At 37.6% G+C, this 22,980-nt stretch overlaps 1 protein-coding gene and 1 long non-coding RNA gene across 2 annotated transcripts in view; one reads left to right on the forward strand and one right to left on the reverse strand.

The window, feature by feature from the left end:
• LOC147507968 (uncharacterized) overlaps positions 1-22,449 on the forward strand; it is a 54,477-nt gene extending 32,028 nt beyond the window's left edge. Inside the window, exon 4 of the long non-coding RNA XR_015217845.1 lies at positions 22,340-22,449. This is a non-coding gene — a long non-coding RNA (uncharacterized LOC147507968). The remainder of the gene's footprint in view (positions 1-22,339) is intronic.
• LOC147507970 (uncharacterized) lies at positions 5,126-10,412 on the reverse strand. The gene is made up of 6 exons (XM_086599609.1): positions 10,164-10,412; positions 9,993-10,077; positions 9,466-9,702; positions 8,773-8,864; positions 8,162-8,700; positions 5,126-7,999 (listed from the first exon to the last, which is right to left on the reverse strand). Exons 1-6 carry the CDS (start codon positions 10,410-10,412, stop codon positions 6,784-6,786), a joined length of 2,418 nt encoding a protein of 805 aa, XP_086455735.1. The 3' UTR covers positions 5,126-6,783.
• Positions 22,450-22,980: the final 531 nt, after the last annotated feature.

Genomic DNA, 22,980 nt, shown 5'->3' on the forward strand with positions numbered 1-22,980 from the left:
CTATCATTGCGAGCTGCATATTATCATTCAAATTGGCTAACGACTACCTTAGAATAATTAAACATAACTTAGTCGCCCCCAGCTGAAAAGTTGTGCGTATACCACAAATGACGCTTTGGACTTCGGCCATATTATTTGACGCGTCAAATCCCCAATATAGAGACCTCTCAATTATGTCTTCATTCAGCTTCAAGATGACACAAACAAGACCGGAGGCAGACTTAGTATGCAAACTATCGGTGTAAATCTAGCAAGTAGCTGATATATCCGATAAATATTTCAAGTCATCCCTCCCACAGGAGTAATGACAATTAGAGATCGACGTTTTTCCTCATTGAGTAATGCTTTAAGACATAGGAATATCATCAATATGAAAATCAGTCATTAGTGAAACCAAAGTTTGTCTCTGTTTAATTGTATGAGTGTCAGAGACAATATTGTAAACGCTAAGATAACTTTTCCATTCTGCGACTCGATCCGTAGACGTTGCGAAAAAACTTGCGCAGCGGATATTCGACAAGTATAAACTTCGACTATTCCTTCTTTGAAATAAGCTTAAGACATCTGACAGCATGAAACAAGGCCAGTGTAATATTTTCAATACAAGAATGCCTCGAGACATATGACGGATATTATCTGCAACAGATGACGAAGAATTGTCAGAGGCAATAACTTCGTGCTGAATAATTTGGCGTATCGGTGGAATAGTAGCCGGGTCGTATGCAATCGGATGTTGAAAAGGAATAGGAGGGAGTAGTTCGATACCGCCAGGTTGACCTGGAACCGCACATTCACGATGATCGTCAGTAAGTGCATCGAGAACTTAGGTTCGTCGAGTATTCATCATAACTTTTGTAGAACGTGATCTTCGATTTTGCATAAGAACCGCAGACGGCACCAATTATGTTTCGCCCAAATATGATCAAAACACCAAGTGTTGATGAAAAAGACGAAGAACGTAGAAAAGTAATTAGAAAAATGATGGTGATCGGGGGAATGATGAGACTGTACCTTGCGGTTGCCTACGTACCCAAATTATCAGTGGGATCAAGTCTCAAGAACGTAGTTCTGAATGAAAAATAGTTTGGTATTTATATAGGTAGAGTAAAGAGTCCTTGTAGCTCAAGTAATCTTGTAGCTTGAGTAATTGTGATATACTATAACTTTCAACTGATAATTATCTCTTTGATAAGAAACGAATCTGGACATAAATCAACGTACATTAGTGGCAAGCCATATGGCTAAGGTTCAGCCTTTAGCCACATGAGTTAATGGGCCCGTACATTGATCCATGATATTGTGAATTGGGCTTTAGCCCTGTCGATTAAACGAATAAAGTGGAGACTCCTACCAATGGACGTTTGCCACGTAGGTGGGGGTCGAAACAAGAGGCATTGAAGCAAACCCTGAACAAATCAGAGCAATCCTCGATATGCCATCACCAAACAAAAAGAAGGAGATACAACAACTCACTCGGGCCTCGGCAAAGAATAAATCGTTTCATCTCCAAATATTCTCGATAAATGTCGTCCTTTCTTTTCGGGCGTTAAAGACTTCGCCGATGGAATGATGAGTGTGAAAATGCCTTTCAGTCAATTAAAAAATATCTGGTTTCACCTCCCATTTTGGCTAGTCCAAATTCTGGGGGAACTCAGAGGAATTTACTTGGCTGCCACAGACACGGCGGTAAGTGCCGTTTTATTTGTTGATGGCGAAGATGGGCGTCCAATTTTTTTCATTAGCAAAACTCTAACGGGGGCGGAAACTAGATATTCAAGAATTGAGAAAATTGCTCTTGCTTTAGTTCACTCTGCAAGACGCCTTAAGCCGTACTTTCAAGGACGATTGGTCAAGGTATACACTGAGTACCCTATTCGCAAAGTGCTACATAACGCACAAGAGTCGAGTAGACTGGCTGAATGGGAAAGTTACTTGAGTGCATATAGCATTACTTTCGAACCGCGCACTTCGGAAAAAGGTCATGTTCTTGCATCTTTGATGTCGGATTTTCCAATTGATGATATGGTCCCTGAAAATAATCAAGACGAAAGCCCATCCGTTGATGAGGCAACAATTGGGGGCAAGCAGGTATCATCCACATCTATTACCCCGCCTTCGACGCCCGATAGTCTACACGCACGGTTCACATAACAAGTTTGATCCGGCTCGGGTGTGTTTTATTAATCCCGGATGATTCAAGAATTGAAGCGTCGGGCCTCGTTTTGATTTCAAAGCATCTAACAATGTAGCGTAATATGAAGCAGTCCTTTATGCCATGCGCATCAGCTTTAGAATTTCACGCTCGAAAAGCTTCGTGTTTTTACAGACTCTCGATTAGTATCAAGTCAATTTGAAGGCTCTTTTGAAGCACGGGATGATAAGATGGCAACATATCTAGACTTAATCCATAGGCTTGCTCGTCAATTTGATGACATTTCAATCATTCAAAGACCTCGAAACAACATAAGACATGCGAGGCCTTTAGCATATCTCTCTGCAGCAGTCGCTATTGATGGACCAAGAAACGCCGCGATTGACTTCCAAAGAAGACCCAAGTATTGACTTGTCAGTTGAGCAGCTCACTGACATATACATCAACGCGTGCTATTTTTTCACTGCTTCTTCAGAGCCATCACCTTCAAGTATTCATGTTGTGAACACCAGAAAAAGAAAATATGACAATGATGACGTTTTGTTGCCTAACAAATTAAACATTGACTCCTTGCCAGATGGAGGAATGTGTACTGAAGGAAATGACACAGAAATTGTTCAAGGTGACCAGAATGTCGACAAATCAACAGAGGAGCCACACGTCTTTAATCTACCTATGTTAGAAGCACCAACTGAAGACTGGCGAACCCCATTAATTACCTTTCTGAGCATCGGCATCATCCCTTCAAACCCCAAACTCGCTGAAACGGTAAAGCGAGACGCTTGGAAATTTGTAATAGTATCTTCGTCGAATGGTGTTCTACAATTGTACAGAAAAGGACATCCCTTGTCTCCCATGCTCGATGCCTCACCAAAACCGAAAGGTCTACTTGTGTTGCAAGAAATTCATGCAGGCATTTGTGGCAATCACGCTCCGGGTCGAATTTAGCTCATAAAGCAATGACATTACGGGGATATTGGTGGCCTCATATGCGCGACTAGATGCCAAACATATTTCTCGACATCGTTCCTTTGTCGGGCACTACAATATAGGCATCCTACCTGCCACGTAATTACATCCAATTTTTTCTCCATGGCCATTTGCAAAGTGGGGTTTAGACATCATCGGCCCTTTCCCTAGAGCTCCGTGAAATGTGCGTTTCTTCTTTGGTTGCTACTGATTACTTTACTAAGTGGGCGAAGTACAACCTTTAGTGCACATTCAAGCTTCCGATGTCAAGCTTTTTGTGGAAAGATATAGTTTGTCGCTTTTGGCATCCCCGCCGAAGTTAATATCCGATAATGGCAAGCGGTTCGATGCAACCGAAATACACAATTTCGTACAATCTCCGATCGGCAGATAATTTTTCTCGCTCCATATCACCCTCAAGCTAACGGACAAGCTGAAGCAACAAACAAGTCTATCCTAGCTATCCTTAAACGCCGCCTAGAACAAGCTAAGGGGAAATGGACAAGAAACTACCAGCCGTGCTTTGGGCATACGTAACCACTCCAAAACGCCAACCGGTTTGTCCCCATTTAACTTGGCTTATGGTGCGGATGCAGTCTTACCCACTGAAATATTTGCTGAAACGACTCGCACCGCTGCAATTAAAGTCGGTTGTAATGACGAAATGGTGGCTCACTCTAAAGCCAATTTAGATGAAATTCGCGAAGAAAGTATATAGCTCGCCTACTCCACTACCAGCTTCAATGAAAAGACAGTATGACAAGAAACTTTGCCTAAAAGTTTTCCAGGAAGGAGATTTGGTGTTATGCAGAAAACCTAAAATCATCGACATGGGGAAGCTATGTGAAAATTGGGAAGGACCATTTGTGGTTGATCATCCTGCCTCGAAAGGATCATATTTCCTTCGCACCATTTCGGGAACACCTTTCCCTAAACCATGGAATGCACTCCATCTTAGGCGTTTTTATCGTTAGGTTTTGTTTGGTATTTACCATATCAATAAATTAATTGTTTCGTTTTCTAGTTTTCATGGTTCATCAGAAAATGACATCGTACATCTTTTCATGTTTGCTCAACATATCAATGATTAATAAAAGTTCATTTGTTAGCATTCATTTCAATCACCGCTTACACTTCGGGGTATATATTATTACTATTTTTGTTATTATCGAGTTTGCGCTTGCAATACCAAACTCGTGCATTCAAAGTCATGGAGTTTGCGCGCAGCAATACCAAACTCGGCATTCAAAGTCATGGAGTTTGCGTTTGCGATACCAAACTCATGCATTCCAAGACATGGAGTTTGCGTTTGCAATACCAAACTCGTGCATTCAAAGTCATGGAGTTTGCGTTTATGATACCAAACTCGTGCATTCCAAGACATGGAGTTTTCATCCGCATACCAAACTCTATGCATTCAAAGTCATGGAGTTTGCGTTTGATACCAAACTCGGTGCATTCCAAGACATGGAATTTGCGTTTGCGATACCAAATTCTGTGCATTCAAAGTCATGAAGTTTGAAATTACAATACCACACTTTATACATTCATATCATGGAATAAGTAATGCAGTAACAGACTGTATACATTCAAGCCATGAAATTTAGTCTATGATACCAAAAGATATACAATTAACGCCATAAACAGGTTAACATTTCAATGGTTATGCTTGAGTCAAGTAAAAAAGTTATATGAGCATTACGTATTTTATTTACTGATTCAAACAAATCAGTGATAAGATTCCATTTTCGGCATACGTGCAATTGGATATACGCAAAATGACGTCTTAGACTTTTTCAATACATGATCAGTGGAATATCCAAGTTAATTGGCTTATTCATATCAATCTCTCAAACAATATCAACAACAGGAGAGACAATTTTTTTGTAGGTTCTCGTCGAAATTTATAGTTTACCTTAATTTGTTACCTTGAAACCAACAAGAGGTTATTCCGTTATTCAAAAATCTCAAAATGAAAAAACTTCTACGGTTAGATACTGTAAAAGTGCAGAGAACATCAAAATTGATTGATCAACATGTACACAAATCTTCAGTCATAAGCTAATATCACTGGTTTGGAAATGTAAAACTACTGTAAGTTCGCCTCCATTTTGTTGTATTACCCTTGCTTTGGCAACAATCAGCCAATCACGTACTACTTACATAACAAAGCTAAAGGCGAAACGTTACTCTGCCCTTGAACAATGATCGTAGCTCCACAAACTTACCAACAACAACTTTGCTGCCACTACTCCCAGACTGTTCTTTCTGCTTGTTCTCAAACAGATTGATCCGGTCCTGCACACTGAGCCGCCTTGTCGGCTGACTGATCGGAGCTGACTCTGGCAGCGGTTCCTCATCCTTCTTTTTGTTGAACCCATCACTTTCTCGTCTCTCATCCCTCTCACTGCTTGGTTCTTTCAAGGAATCATGTACTGCAGCAACAAATGAATTGGGTTCTTGGCGCATTGATGGTTGATATCGGCCAGCATCTTGATCTTGGCTTGTTTGCTGATCACTCCGCAACTGGTGCTGATACTGATGCTCGGGTTGGGGTTGGAATTGGTTGAACCCATTAGGTCTGACAGAGAAATTTTCTTCATTTGGGTCATCGATGGACATATCTGATTCAGAAGATACCGAGCAGCTCCGTCTTGTCTTCTGACCTTCCATTGGTTCACTAAGTCCGGCCTGTTTTGACTCAGATGGATGAACTTGGCACAAGCTTCATTCAAGCGATGAGCACCAAAACGATCTGCAAAAGATTGGAGTTCTGAAATAGTGTCAATGTTAAAACCAGCAGATGATGCTCGGGCACAAGCTGTAGTCAGATCTTGCCGAACAGCAACAAGTCACACATCAATAGCCCTCAGAAGTTCTTTCTTGGTTATGTCTGCTGAGGTGGAAGCTCCAATTCCATCACCACCTTTTGCACTGGAAATCTGATTTCCTGCTCCCTGAAGATAAATTCTCCTGGCTGCTTCCAATTGAGACATCTCTACATCAAATGTAATGACCAACTCCAATGCCTCAGGTGTACTAACAAACCGCACAAACCTTTCAAGAGTTCCTTTTGTGAACCAAGTACCCTCATTCTGTCGTCTATTCACTTCGAGTTTTATCAACTGAACTTCTTGAGCAACCTGCTCTTCTGCAACTGTTAAATGACTCACAAACGGCTTTAGCAACCCCGACGCTAACTTCTCAGTTTTTCCATCTCCCGAAACAAATAATTCACAACGTGAACGTTTCGGCGACAACTGGAACACTGCATAATCAAGTTGAGTATCTGACCTCATTGTCCAAGGGCAGAATAACCCTTCGACATGTCGGCAGCAGCTTGTTTTGCGTCTTTTGCCACAAGGGCAGAGTAACGTGCAGTCTCAGGCATTTTCATACGCCAATAGTACGTCAGAGCAGCTGGAATAGCTCCAACCATTAGAATAATACGCCAAACGTAATCAGCCTGTGGGACAGTTGAGCCTTTTGGATCGATCAAGTAAGAGGGAGCTGCAAATGCACCGTTAAATGCTGATGATACTATAATTCCAACGATCCTACCGGCTAAAATTCCAAAACCTTGCATGGCAAAGACAGCAGCAATGAATGCACCGCGAGTTTTCTTGTTGGCATACTCAGACATGATTGTAGGTGAATGGTAATCACCACCAATGCCAAATCCAAGCCAAAACCGAAAGGAGCAAAGAGTAGCTATGACACCTTGGAATTAATTGCTTAACATCTGTTGTGATTAATTCAAATTGTCTTTTTTCTAGTGGGTAATGATCAGGACTGTCTGCAACCACATTAACCGCGTCTGGTACAATAAAACTATGTTCTGGTGTATGCTCGACCTCCATGCATTCGAGGAGAAGATTTCTGGTTTTGCTTCTTTTTCCAGTAGGATGTATAACTGTCCGGTTTTGTGGGCGACCTGCATCAATGGAATGGACCTCTTTAGCCTTTGAGAAGATCTCTGATCTCGAATGTGCTCGATTGAGCAAATTACTTCTTGAAGAGGGCTTCTCATATATCGACTCATGCAGTGTTCTATATTTCTGCATCTCAAGCTTCGCTTGTTTTCTCTTTACGTTGGAGATCCTCACTTCCTTCAACAACATTTCTTTTTCTACTGTGTCTAATTTGGATTTCCTCAGCATGGCGGACAGAATCTTATCCTTCTGTTCCGAGTGCTTACGCATCTTTATAACTGCTTGCGATAGCTGTTGAACCATCATGACTGACTCATCCTTTTTCTTAATTACTGAGTCAAGCTCGTGTTTTGCTACTTCAACTTGTCGGAGGGCACGACCCATTTCAGCTTCAAGCTGACGCTGGTTTGAGACAAGCTCGAGGAATGTAGTTTTATGCTTCCAAAGATCAGAGTTATGTTTTTGAGCTTCTTTCTTTATAGTTTCTCTGAACTCCTCTGCAATAGCCTCAGCTCTTTGTGACTTTTCTTCACCTTCTTTTCTCTTAGCCTCTGCTTCCTCCAAGGCCTTATCTTTAGACTGTATCATAAGCTCTTTCTCCTGGACCTTTCCTGTCAAATTCAAAATAATTTCTTCTTTCTTTATTTTTGTAATCTGTAGCTCATTAACGAGGGCACCAAGTTGATGTTTGAGCTGCCTTTTTTCAGTGAACCAGCTCTGTTGCCGTGTTGCATAGATACTTACAACCTTCTCGATTGCTTTTGCATCTTCGCTTCTTTGCTTCTTCAACTCTTCCACTTCTATTCGTGCTTTTTCTAGCCTGTTTAGAAGATCATACCTCCCTTCTGCAACTTCCCTTCTCTGAACTGTCCAGACAAGCAATCCGAGTAGGTTAGCACTTCCTTGAAGCATTTTATCTATTACTTGTGACCATAGTGTCGACTTACTCTAAAAGGGAATAAATCAAACGATACAAACATATACGATCAAATTGTAACAAATAAATAATATATTATTGAAAGGGAAATAAACTAGTAACAGGTAGATGAGTCGATGACTATAACGTAACTACTAAGTCTACGACAAATAGATAACAATTTAAGTCGACTGTTCGTCTTCTTCTTTAGACGGGGTAGAATCTCCTCCTAAATCATCTTCTAAGCCGAGATCTTCAATGGCGTCTTCTATAGCACTAGGAAGAAGTATACTATCATTTTCTTTCAATGGACGAGAATCATATAGCAAAGTATAGTGTTCCAGAGCGTTTTTTAGCACATCACGCGTTCCATTCAGCAAGTCGACATTCTTCTTTGCTGAAGACTCCAGCTGAGCATTTTCAAACGCAAGGGCGAAGCTTTGATTCAATGCAGCTAGCGTACCTTTTTCAACGCGCAATTCTCGCGCAATTTTCTTATAATCTGTATCTTTCACTTTTAATGCTTTCTCCATAGCCATTTTCAAACAACCTTTTTCATGCTCTAAAACAGCCACTCGTTCTTTTAAAACCGACGACTCATTAGTGACTTTGGCAACCTCAGCTGTAGCCTCATCTTTATCGTTCTGAAGCTTCTCTATCATCAGTGGTGATAGACCCCGTTCTTTTTCTTTACCAATCATTATCATTGCTTTAGCAAAACTCTCTTTAGCCTACAAAAATAAATTTATTACTACAATAAACTATGATAAATCCTATAATTTAAAGTGCAATGGAATACTAACCTCTTGCAACTTTTGCATCCCCATATTGCAAAAATCTGAAGTATCACCTATACACATCAAGTTACCAGATAGAGGGTTCTCTCCGTAAGGGGCTGCATCAAATGTTTGTTAACATAATCATCGAAAGCAAATCAAAATCAAGAACTTCAAGAGTTCTTAACGCGATCTATCATGTCTTCTTCCAAAACCAATTGACGGGTGCAAAGCAGCCTTCCATTATTGTGGTGTTTACAGCTTGTGAAGGGGGCAACAACATCTTGCATGAGCTATCAACAATAGCATGAACCTCATTGGCCTGGAAGGTCCACTCCTTGAAGGCTGCAGTTGGGTATCTTCAGTTTCTAAGCTAATTTCTATAACAGGTGAAATTGTAGTTGCTGCATCTTTGTTAGTTGCAACGAGGAATGCTTTAGCAGCACTTTGAGGAGCATTATCTTTACATGCTTTGGGCTCCACAACATCAATAGAACGGCTTTGGGAGAGTGTGGACTCAACGCTACCGCTAATAAAGTTTTCGTCAACTTTTTGTTTGTTCCTTCTACCTTCCTCTTCGGATGCCTTAGTTGACACTTCAGGCGTTTTCCAATCTTCCCAACCATCATCTTGCACTTCATTGGTTAGTTTTCACTTCTTTTGATTTGAGCCCTCTCCAGAATTGAGGCAAGCAATCACTTCTAAGATTCGTTCCATTACTTCGGCGCTTATCTGTCAATTGATCTTTGGATGCAACATATTGCTCTTGATGCGTTTTTGGCCCAGAAAGTTTCTCACGATCATTTTGTCTCTCGCTACGCCAACCCCAATAAGCAACCTCATTAGGCCAAGTTAAATCAAGAATGTGTTCCTCATGCACGGTCACTACTAAATAAAATTGTAAGTTCTCTGCAGCTCGTTTTCCAATCTCAATATTTGGAATAATAGGGCTTTCATCTATAGAGCATCACAAAACGGCATTTAAACATACAAATTTACAACAATCAAATCAATAAAATTCAATGTGAGAATTTAATGCTTGTCGTACCTCGAATTTTATTTGGAACACGTATTCCATGGGGATTCCATGGTCCTCGGAGGAGAAAACAATATTTATCCCAGTCTTTGTAACCTTTCGGTAAGCCTTTAAACTTCTTCTCGGTCTTCCAAATTCACGGTAAAATATGACGACCCATCTGCCTCAATGCGACGTTGCGGTCGCAGCAAAAGAAACAATTCTTCAAAACCAAAGGGACGATTGTAGCTTTTTGCCAAAGCTTTAGCTCGTGCAAATACCAACCATAGCGGCATCCCGATTTGTATTGGTGCAATCTGCCATAAAGACAATAATCGTGCAGCGTCATAATCTAGCGGGATTGTTAAACCTTGGTCCATCTCACGCAAGACACGCTATTTACCATTTCTCCCTCTTCCACAGGATGATTTGTGCGGAAATTTTCAAGTTGCTTGACATCAAAGTTCTTCAGCTGGCAAAGACCCTTAATTCCTTCCGTACCAGTTACGCGAATAATAGATCTTGGCACAGGCGAACGCTCTAACCATCGCCGTCGAATAATTTCACCAGTACATGTTACCATCGTCATTCTCGCATCTTCACGGCTACTTCGGACTTTCACGTCATCTTTATTTCCACTCATAATAACCATTATACGATCGGGTATGTATGTTTTACTTTTGTTACTCTTACTTAACAAAAGTGTACGTACTATATAAATCCTTATTAAATAGATAAGGATTAATCCTTTTCTAAAGCTGCCTCCTGGTAAAATGGGATAAGTGCTCCTAATTCAAGCCTTGAAGTAATCTAGTTTCACAGTCCCTATTAATCAAAACACCAATTTCACTTTAATCCAAATTAATCCTTATCTTTTTAATTATCAAATCATAAGATTTGATATTGATTTTAAGGGGCAAGCTGATTTTAAATGTATTCGGTTTAGAAAAAGGACACAGGATGTACATGGCCGCGGATAATTATGAACACATGCTCCCCTTGCGATAGGTACATTAATTAATGAAACTATGGTCCAGAAATGAGCGATAATGAAACCCAGAACTCGCATAATATCTTTGTCGTAAACATCTCCCCCGGATGTACATGCAATGCATGAAACAAAAACTAGTGCTAATTAGTATTTTTCCTAAATGAATATATGAAACTGCGTGCAAGTTCTGGGTTTAAAGTTCTCATTCGGAGATTAAGCAATAATCCTTAGGCTTAGGCCTCGATTCTATATCAAATATTCCTAATTTTGCTTAAAAAATAATTGATTTCATCCTTTTATCTTAATCATGCCATATATTGTACATGGTCTAAACACTATACCGCTTATTATGGTTCCGTTTCTTTTTCCCCATTTTTTCTTTGCCACATCCAATCAATTCCATATGGCAAAGAGGGGGGCATGTACGTCGTCCACATTCGCATTCCCGCTAACGAACTCATTAGGGACTTAGTCTTTATAGTAAGTCTAAGTGACCGATCCTCGGCTACCGGGCGGCTCACATGTCCACTTAGCCACTTGGATGGCTCACATGTCCACTTAGCCACTTGGACGGCTCCACGGTTCTAGTTAGCCACTTGGACGGCTCCACGATGAAGTAGACATCGGACGGCCCGGTCGATCGAGCCGCGGTCACATGTTCGATTAACTGGGCCCTATCTAGTAAGAGTCCTTGTCTTTGTCGGGACTCTTATTTTCTGCTTCTATAAATAGGACTCTTCACTTAACAAAGAACTACGCTTTTAGAGACTTGATTCTCGATACATATTCGATAATGTGGCAGCCATTAAGGCACGATCTCATTCTTTATACAACATCTCCCCTTGCAGATTCAATAGTGTGTCTGGGTGAATTCATACCCAAACACATACCTTGGTCCAAGAGTATTAAGAAGCCAGAATACCTTTTTATCATCAGAGAGTGGCTTTCCAATGGCATTTAACTGATCACATATAGCCTTGAAGTCCTTGATATAGTCAGATAAAGGTGTTGAATCCTTTTTCTTCTCCTGAAGTTTGAGAAGTAGTTCTAACTCCCTAGCTTGAGAACCTTGAGAAAATGCATTTTGTAATGCAGACCATACATCATGTGATGTTTTCAAACCAACTACGACTCCCAGAGCTTCTTCAAAGATGGTTGCCGTTATCCATGCTTTTACCAATCGATCGGTGCGAGTCCATGCTGCCAAATCTGGATTCGGTATTATATTGGTGTTGTTAGCATCAGTAATCTCAGTATACGGTGGAATTGTATCACCTGTAACAAAACCAAGTAGGTCTTGACTTTCAATCAATGACAAAACTTGTGTTTCCCACAGAAGATAGTTTGTAGAGGAGAGTTTAAGAGAGACGAAATTGGCTACATTGAGATTTGCTGGATACGGATACTTTGGTACTGATGTGTTGGCCATTGGCTGAAATTGTTAAATGAATAAAAAACAGGATCTTACTTACTCGTTGGAGACTATAGAAGCTCTGATACCATAAAGAAATAGATAACAGTAAGTTGTTTTTATTGATTTGCTTTAAGTGAAACTGTTCGACTTATATAGACTCCATCTGAGTAAGCAATCTCGGAGGATATCTAAGAGTTATCTCTTAAGTTATTACAGACAATGATCTCTTAAGTTGTTACAGAAAATGGGATCTGCTGACACTTGTATAAGACCAAGTCTTCCAAGTCTTTGAGATGTTGTAGATTAACAGACCAGTGTGTTCTGTGCTCAATTATCTTTTATATCAACATCCCTTGATTTTTGTTTCCAAAGATTTTCCTCATATTCAAAAAGGGTTTCAAGACGATTTAAAGAATTTTTTTCATGAGAGATATTTTCAGCAGTAGGAGGCAAATTTTGGTAAAAAACAATTGTTAGACGCAAGTCTTTTATTTATTGAAAAATATTTCCAAAAGATGTTTTATTCCATTCCCCGAAGACTTTTTTTTTATATAGAATTAAGCTGTTTTGAGAAGAAAATATGATTTGGGTGATGGAAATCTTTATGTATGTTGTTCTAAGCAGAGGCAACCACATTTTTGTAATCCACATGTTTTATCCACATAGATTGAAATTTGAAGGGTTTGGGAGATGAGCTTGGGTGGGGATTGGTATCTAGAAGAATGGGGCAGTGGTCAGACCCTATCCCTATAGCAGCTTTATGTACAAGGGTTGTTTATGGGAAGAGAGTGTACCATGTTGTATTAACAAGGGATCTATCTAGTCTTTTTTGGATGTTATCAAGGTTAGATCTTTTATTTGACCAGGTGAATGGATAGTCTTTAAAACCAATGTCAATAAGACCCTGTTCATTTATGATTGTGTGTGTTGGTTCTCCATCATTGTATTCATAAGGTTTACCACCCTTTGTATCATTAGAGGAGAGTGCTACGTTTAGATCTCCTATAATTAACAGAGGTAACGAAAAGAGAGAGAGAGCTCTAACCGAATCCTAGCTTCTATATCTAATAGGTTTATAATTTAAGGACTTCCATAGAAAAAACAAGCAATCCAAGGGTGTTGGGATCCTTCATTTATTTGTTTGTGTTCATAGGCACCACTGCATGATGCTCTACGCTTGGAGTCAAATGAGATTTGGCCAATCTATGTGCGCGTTGGAATTGCTGCAATTTTAGTGTTGGTATATATGTAATCTGTTAATTCCTAGTTATTACAGAAGTATTCTTTTAGTAGATGTTGATTTCATCAGATTGTTTGTATGAAACACTCTGATCAGTCTTTATTGCAAGCCTAATATTTTGGTCTCAAGTGCAATACCAATATTGTTTGTGTACTCAATGACTGAGAGACTTCTAGATCTTATGGATAGACAATAACCTTGTCGTGGAATGTTTCCAACTGGCTAGGCCTGGGGGCTGTGAGGGCCTTGCTGGATGAGTTCTAACTCTGATGCAGCAGCATTTTCACTTTCACCACGATGTCAAGTTTTGCATAAGAGGCAATGAGGCACTATGCCTGGCTCATAATATATATTGGAAGACATGTAATTTGTTATGAATTTTATCTTGTATTGATCTATCTATGTCTTTTGCCGTCTAAGCTTAGGTAGAAATAAGTATGAAATTATTAATGGCAATAGTTTATAATCTTACAAATAGGGACACGTTATAGAATTCATGGGAAACTTTTATTGAATGTTTTTGAATCTTAGGAAATAATAGCCATTTGCTACTCTCTCTATGAATCAAAAGGTTCTTATGAAAAAGGTTTTTATCCTTTTCCTAATATATGGTTGATTCTAATAAGTGATGGCTACTCGTTACCTCTGTATTAGTACAAGGCCTTGTTAATCCGTTAAGTGACCTATGTCGCTGTTATATACGAAACGTTGTGAACCCAGGACGTGATAGTTAACTACAAAGTACACACACTCACACAAAAGGTGACAAAACTATGAAGCAATGGTTGGGGACCAATTGAAGAGACTGGTGGCAATAATCCCACCAAGAAAAGAAGTGTAGAATTAAATGTTCAAATACTTAAGTAGAATTTTTGAATTAGTAATAATAACACTTATAATCTAAAATTCTGGTTCGGTGAATTGGAAATGATTAATCAATACTTAAATCGGAAGCATAACTACTTTCTTGTCTGCAACTTATGGTAGATTCTAGCTCAGTATGTAAGCTTTTGTCCATTCTCGACTCCTGTTTCTCCACTTGAACCTGGCAAGCATCATGTAAGTTGTATTTGTAAGTTACAAAGACTGTAATTGAAAGTAAATGATCTGATCTTTTTTTCTTTTCTTTTTTTAAAGTTAAGCTATTACAATCTTTTTTAGGCACATTATTTAATTTAATAGGACAAATATTTAATATTATGAACAAAATTCTAGTTGCGGATCAAAAAGTAAAACTTAATAATACTCAACTTAAGGGCAGCCAACTCCCGTTCAAGGTCTCTAAAATTTGTCCTCAATTGCCAAATTTGAGCGCCTTTGGTGATAGGAATCGGATTAGCAGTGGCCTTACGAGTAAAATCGCTTCAAGATAAAGAGGATTAAGAAACTCCAAATTAGAGTTTTTGAATGTGAACAAGTGAAGGTCTACATAAGTACTGCGGATCGTTCCAGAATCCACCTCTAATTTCTTTTTCTCTTTCTATTTTACAACTCAGCATCCCCGTCTCTTTTTTCACTGTCCCTTTCTCTTCAGCCTTCATCACATGCCTGTTTCCCATAATAATAATAATTTCGACACCCTAGAAACACCAACGTGCCGTTTTATGGAAGCACTTTTGTATCGTTTATGACTAAGCTATTTATATACGGTATGAGATGCAACGTGCTGAACAAGTTTCAAGCCTGCCACTATATATATTAGTAGGTGAAAATCTAGGGGGTAGGGTGTACCCATATGCAGGCCTCTCAGCCACTCATATAGGCAGGGACTCATGTGTTAGAATATATCAGTATTAGAATATGTCAGTATTATAATATGTCTAATATGGAAAGTCTCATGTTTCTAAGTGTGGACATCCATATCTAGTAGTTTCTATTATTATGTTTTTAGTTAAGTATAAGTATCTAACTCTCTGGGTAGAGAACAATCTCTCTCCGGACTCTCTCAACCTTTTAACCCTAATAAATCTCTAGTCTTCTGGTCTTCTTCTTCGGTGTCTTTAATATATCAATATCACAACTCTCCCAAGCATCACCACTAACAACGAATTTAACATGGTATCGGAATGAGGTTCATTGGTATGCTTGGGAGAGGAAACCCTCATCAAAAAAAAAAAAAAAAATCAAAATCGGTTTGTTTTAATTTTCAAAGATAGTATTCAAGTCAAGTTTCAAGAAGAAGAAGGATTTCTCACAAGAAGAAGTTTTATATCTCAATTCAAGTTTCAATTTTTTTTTTTTTTCTGGCGGTTTTATCGTTCATCTAAGATCACTCACGGATTCTTCGCTCACGGAAGTCGCTCATAGTTACTATTCACTTCGCATCGTTCATCGTCATGTTAAAGTAAGTTTTGAGATTTTGCTAGTGTTTAAAGTTTGTTTGAAGAATGCTAGAGAGAGATCCAAGTTTCTCAAGATTGGTTTCTTAGTATTGTTTAAACTTCCGCGAATTGGTATTGATGCCGCCTTACGTCGGTTTCTAGAACATGATCAAGTTGTTTGTTTGAAGTATTATAGGGGCACATGACCTCTATCTCACGATGAATTATTCTTTCCATTTTCCAATCGTTCCGAAGTTCGCGATCATAAAAGTAGCGACTCACCCTCCACCCCTCTATCGTGAGTTGTGTTTGATCGAAGTTCTATTAGAATTTTTTTGTGAATTAGAATATGAAGTATTGTTTTTGAAGTGGGCATTGGTTGGTTGTATAAGTTGGTATTTAGTTTTCTCGGTTTCAAGTTCAAGTCGAAATAGACAAGCCTTTGTATGTTTCAACAGACTTGTATATTCCAACTCGAGAGGGGAATAGGGAGATATGAAGACATTGATAGTATATGAAGGAAGGAGAATATGGAGACGTGATGAGGAAGAGTACTCATGTCTCCATATTCCAACAAGCCTTGACGAACTCTTCATGACAAGGCAATCCACTATTCGATCTTTCAAGATGACATCCCCACTGCGATCTTGATATTCGTAGATCGAGCAAACTGCAAGTATGTTTTGGTGCTTGATCAAGCCTCAACCGCATATATGTTTTGGTAGCGATCAAGCCTCAACCGCAAAAGTATGTTTCGGTGTAGCGGTCGCCTCAACTCCGACGTTATGTTTCTGTGTAGATCAAACCTCAATCATGCGTATGTTTTGTGAGTGCCCATAATAGTATTTTGTTGACATTAACAAAGGATATTGATAGTAGCGACCAAGAAGCGCACATCAAGTCACATTTATTGTTTTCAATTTATATTATGACGCCATAACAACGAATGAAATGAGTAGTAGCCAAGCAAAGACGCGCCACTACACCGGTGTTATGATTTCGGTTGTGGATCGAGATACACCTTCAAGATTCGGGTTAGGTCATTGCCTACACCGACAAGGTTTTAACGCCTCAACAGTTGTTCGAAGTTCTTCAACTCAAGACAGTTCTATGCGAAAGGGGAGCAGTATTCTTATCTTTTGTTTTTTGTAATCCAAGTTGTAATTTACATAGTTTGCGTAATTACAGCTTGAGGGGGAGTGTTAGAATATATCAGTATTAGAATATGTAAGTATTATAATATGTCCAATATGGAAAGTCCTATGTTTCTATAAGTGTGGACATCCATATCTAGTAGTTTATATTATTATGTTTTAGGTTAGTATAAGTATGTAACTCTGGGTAGAGAACAATCTCTCTCAGACTCTCTCAACCTCTTTAATCCTAATAAATCTCTAGTCTTCTTTGGTATTCTTCTTGGTGTCTTTAATATATCAATATCACAATTCTCCTAGCATCACCACTAACACAGAATTTAACATCATGTGTATTGCAAAGTAAAAATATTGTAAACGGCTAGATGTCCTACCCACACGTACAGCAGGATACACCCTAGACGTCCTCTATTAGTAATACCTATATTTCTTCTTCTATTCATATTAGTATTTTGGCAAGAAGGTTGACACGAACTATGAGCGAGTCCTTACCAATTATTATTGTTTTTTTGCTGGAACCTTACCAATTCAATAGTGGAGTAACATATTCTTGTGTTCCACGTGTATTATATTTTCAGGTACAGTGGAAGAAATCATCCGGATCAAAATAATATGGAAAAACAATAATAATTTTAATAAGAATTTGCTGTCAGCTGTACTTGGCCGTAACGTTTGCTACAACAGACGGGCCGACAAAGTCTATCTTGTGTTCCTTTTTTTCCATACTAGTCACTGTGCAGGAGGTACCCACGTGGGGCTATATTGGAGTTTTTTCTACTTTTTTTTATTAATTTATACATTTAAAATTACTACTATCCCCTTAGGTATAAACCTTTCTCCCGACAAAAGGCACCGAAGCCCATACATTTATAAAAAAATTATTTTTAAAATAGCAAAATTACCATTTTACCCCTTTAAAAAACAAAAAAAATTAAAACTACAAAATGACAAAACTACCCCTATGACATAGTGAATCTACTATTCATCGACCCCCACATTTTTCTATACAGTAAAAATATAGATTTCTATATCTTATCGAGAATATGCCAGTATTGAGAATTGACCAAACTCACCTTTCATTGTAGTGCGAAGAGTTATACAAAGGGTATACTTGTGACATGATAGAAGGCTAGCCCTAATCAACAAACCCAAATTCATTAAGGTTCTAGCCATTGATTGGATTTGAACTTGGATCAGATTTAATATACCTCCTATAAATAATCCTATTTCTTCAATTATTATTCGCCGAGAATTGGCTTTGGTCAACTGACACAGAAAAATAAAGTATACCTTTTAGTGATGGCTCAGAGGAAGAACACAGTGGATCTTGTACACCAACAACGTTCTTCCTATGTGTCATCACCAAATTGGTTCTGCTTTTTCAGATACAACAAATGTTCTTAACCGTAGGAAGATAGGATTTTTTTTTCTTTCTCTTTTTTAGATAATCACAAAATTGGTCATTTTTTTAAGGGTTTTTCAATTCTCTTTGTTTTTCTGATTTTGGATTATTTTGTTTTTTCAAATCACAAAAGAATAGACTAGGCTCTACTCGCTTGGGCCTATCTCTTGAATCTCTTGAATAGAGGTCTTGTCTAGTAAACCCTCAAAGTTGCCTGGTGTAGTATATATTTAAAAGATATATTAGGGTTTTTATAACTTTTTGACACTCTTTCTTGAGGTAATACTTTTTTTCTTACAATGCCAACATTAAGAACTAGTTTTGGATTCTGTGGGAAGATTTTTTTCTTTGCGGTTTTGGGGTACTACTCATCTACGTTCATTTCTCTTGGTGTTTCTGAAAAAGGAAAACTCTGGCCAAAGTCTATTTATACTTTGTCTTTGGAAGATGCTTTCAAGCTGTGGTGTGCATATGTTATGGATGGGTTGTTTTTAGGAATGTTTTTGGCTGTTCTGTTGTCATGGAAGTGTTTCGGAATTATTGGCTTTCTGGCAAGAATCTTCATATTTGGAGAAAATGACACTTGGGTGTTTACAACTTTTATAACTGTTATAGTACAAGTTGTTTTGTGATGATTCTGTGTTCTTATATATGTCCTTGTTTTTATGTGGACTAATGTGTGCTATTATGGAGGGATTCGAAAGAGATTTAATTGGTTTTGTTGAAGGTGTCATATCTTCTTACGTGAGTCTTGTTGACATCAATCTGTTCGGTGAAAACTCCAAGTTTTGGATCGTAACTGTTGTTCTATTTGTTTGTGTATTTTCTAAAATTTCAGAAAGTGTTATTGCTCGTCGGAGGGCTCAGGGACGGAGCCAGGATTTTAAGTCAAGGGTGCGAGATTATATGCACACCCCACCCAAAACAAAACAAAAAAAAATAATTAATTTTTTCTGTCAAAAGATCTAAATAATAAAGATCAACAAAATTATACATTTATTTCAATTCACAAAACTAGAGTGCATGTGTTGACTATTAAGAATTTAATATGGACTGATAAAGTTAACTACTTAAGCAGTTAAGATTTTAATTGATACTACTATGTCTATCTATATCTACATAATCTAGTCTACAACAATTCAATAACAAATTGTTAACTTTATATAATGTTATAAGTTTATGTAACATTATATAGACTTATAATGTTATAACATTATCATGTTATATATAATGTTATAATCTTATATAGACTTATAAAATATTAACATTGAAAATAAAAAAATTATCTTGTTTTGTTTTTGTTTTTTTTAAATGAAAATTTTATTGATAATGATAATGAGTTTTACAAATAATCAGGACAAACTTGCAACAAACTGCCGCCGCAATTTTTTTTTTTTTTTTTTTTTTTTTTTTTTTTTTTTTTTTTTTGGGTTGAGCTCGGACAGTTTGTTTAAGAATTGAGAGTAAAATAAAGAAAGGAGAACATACGAGTTTGTTATGGGTGATTAGAATTATACAGACGGACCGGTTAGGGCTTGGGCCTTTGGCTATTTGTTTTAGTCGCATCAACACATCAAACATTCAAAGACACATTTGTCCATCTTTAATGGTTTTGGATTGAAAATAAATTATAAATGATAATTTGGCAAAAAGAGAAGTAAAAAAAAAGTTGGTTTATTGGAATGTTTTTTATTAGTTTTTTTTTCATACTATTTTTTTTGTTGATTATATTTTTACTATGGTTGTGAAAATTGGGAGTGTAATTCCTTATAGTTTGAAGATTTTTCTAGACAATTAGTTATGTGGTAGTGAAGCTTTTCTAATCTCAGTGGAGATTATATTTAAATTAGACTTTATGTTAGAAAAGAAAGTAGGCTGTGGAATAGAAATAGAAACTGTGGAGTTTATGTTTGAAGGGATTTTTACATAAACTTTTGTGTCAGCACTTATATGTATTGGAGGGACCATTTATGGGGAATATTTTCATGCATTATTCATCTCTTTTATTTCTATACTATAGTCATGTTTTTTTAATTTGTGCTAGTTACTTTGCAATCAATATGTGGGCACTTTTTCCTTATTGTGGAATATATTGATTAATGAAGTTAATTGATTCTGTGTATTGTGTATCGTGTATGTTACTTGATTCTCCATCTGTCAATGTGAGTTTAATATACTAAATCATACAAAAATGAGGCTCATCCTCTTGGCTCTAACTCGGTTGTGTATAAACTCCCTCCCATCGACCCATATCACATAACCTCCCTATTATTTAAGTCTCGTTAAATAATCTCTCTGTTTTCCAAAAATGCATAAAATCTAGTATATTTCCCATTTTATCTTATTTCTTTTTTTACTCTTTTGGGATTGAAAATTTTCCGACTATATGTAAATGTATTTTTACGTAGTCATATATATATATATATAAACTATATTTGCATAGTCATTGGAACTATAAAAACTTAAATTTACATAGTAATTTTTGGGATCGAAAATTTTCCAACACTTGACAGAATATATGTAAATGTATTTTAACATAGTCATATATATGTAAAACTATATTTATATAGTCATTGGAGCTATGAAAACTTAAATTTACATAGTAACTTTTGGGATTGAAAATTTTCCCCGACACCATAAGCGAGATATAAATTTAAATTTTCTTATAAAAAAAATTTCATATGAAAATTTAAATTTAAATAGGTTAAGAAGACTGCGTAATTTTATATTGTCATATGTAAATACAAATTTACATAGGATGACGTTAGCCCAATTTGTCTTTAAGCCGAAATTATAAGTAAAGATTGATGACGTCCGATTTTTAGGTCTGTTTTGGCTTTGATGTTATGTTTTAAATAATAAGAAGATTTTATGCATTTGTTCGCTTACAGGGGGTTTTTGTGCAACCATTTAAGTACCAGGGAGATTAAACTCATTGTCTGTTAAATCATAGATGTATGTGTCGTAAATAGAGAACCACAATAGTTGAACTGGATCAGACCATTATCTTGGTGTTCCATCACGGGCAACGTGAACCACCACTTTTAGTTGTTCCCCTGGTTTGCAAGGTAGTTATAAACTTATAAAATGGCAAAAATCTAATTTGTAGTTCAGAAACCGACCAGACAGTTCTCCATTCTATAGTTCGAGGCAATGACATAGGAACAGATTTGTTACATCCTGTGCAAGGGTGGCTATCTAGTTCGAGTCCAGCAGTTGGGCAGAATATTCAGGCTTCTTCGAATGAACCGATATGCACAATATCTGCTGCTTCAGATCAAGCTTCCACTTTCACAAAGAGGTGTGTGCTTGTTTTGGCTTGGCAACAAGCGAGTGTGTGCATTCTCATTTTGTTGTAGTTTGAGAATTTTTTTATTCATATACACTAGTAAGCATTTCCTGATTAATTTAATTTGTCAAAGACGGGGAGCTTTTACTCAACAACATAGGACTACTGGGAGTTGTTGGTTTATGCCATGGCTTGCAAATGTCCGTCTCTAAATTTTGCGAGGTAAATCTTGGTGACTGCGCAGACTTTATGAGCTTTCTAAACAGATATATTCTTTAAATTATAGGAGATAATAGTGTGTACTTTAACTCAAATGTAGCAGTGCGTTACTTACTAGAGTTTCTTACAACCCTGGAGATGTTGTCCGCTTAAAAGTGGTGAGACTATAGCACAATGGCGCAGGATTTACTTCCCCAAGTATGGGGTAAGAAACTGTATTCTGTAGTAATAGTACTTATATTTGAATACATTTATTGTTCAGTATATCAATTAGTTATATGAAAGTTATACATGCTTAGGAAGGCGCATGACATAAATCATCTTATACTTTCTTTTGAACTGGAAGGTGAATCATTTCCTATGATTTGGAGCATGAAAAATGCTGAACAGAATATGAAACTAAGGTGTAACTTTTTTCCCTATTGGATACTTACGCACGACCAGCTGGTTTATTTGCTTTATATTAGTTCTTCTATTCTGTATGGGCCTACATGGTTGTGATGTTTGACATCATTCCTCTTGATTTTTCTGATATTCCAACCGACAAAGGAAAATCTATTCAGACATTGACTGTTAGAGAGGGAGTCCAATCTGACACAGACTAGTTCTGCGAGATTGTACCAACTACCAAAAAAGCAAAGTGGTTCATAACTCGTAAGCCTTAGAAATAAAATGAAACAAAGGATACATAACTCGTAAGCCTTAGAAATAAAATGAAACAAAGGATACATAACTCATTATATTGAGCAGTCATGTAGAGTAGGTCAGCATTTACGTACTACTTCATGAAGTGTGTAATAAATGCTAGGTCCTTGCATATGGCTTACGGTGATGGTTTGGACTGTAGGATATGATCCTTTGCGAAGATCGCTAAGATTTTGTCTTGATCCTTTCTCAGTTTACCTGGATTCTCGAGGATAGAACTTGCCAACCGATGTTGTGCTCTTCTTTTGGCTCTTGAGCATATGAAGAACCAAGGTGGGTTCCTGCAATGGCGTTAACAAAGGTGCTCCAGAGATCACTATTAAGCTGCTGCGAACATTCTTTAATCAATACATGGATGGCAATTATGAGAAGTTAAAAGGTGTGACAGGTAACACAATTACAAGAATGTACTTGGTTGGCCACTTTGCACTATAATGGGAACATTCTCCTTCATTACTGTAACTGTTTGGCTGATCCCTCAATGA

Source organism: Coptis chinensis, chromosome 3, assembly GCF_015680905.1.
Source record: "Coptis chinensis isolate HL-2020 chromosome 3, ASM1568090v1, whole genome shotgun sequence".
Taxonomy (NCBI): domain Eukaryota; kingdom Viridiplantae; phylum Streptophyta; class Magnoliopsida; order Ranunculales; family Ranunculaceae; genus Coptis; species Coptis chinensis.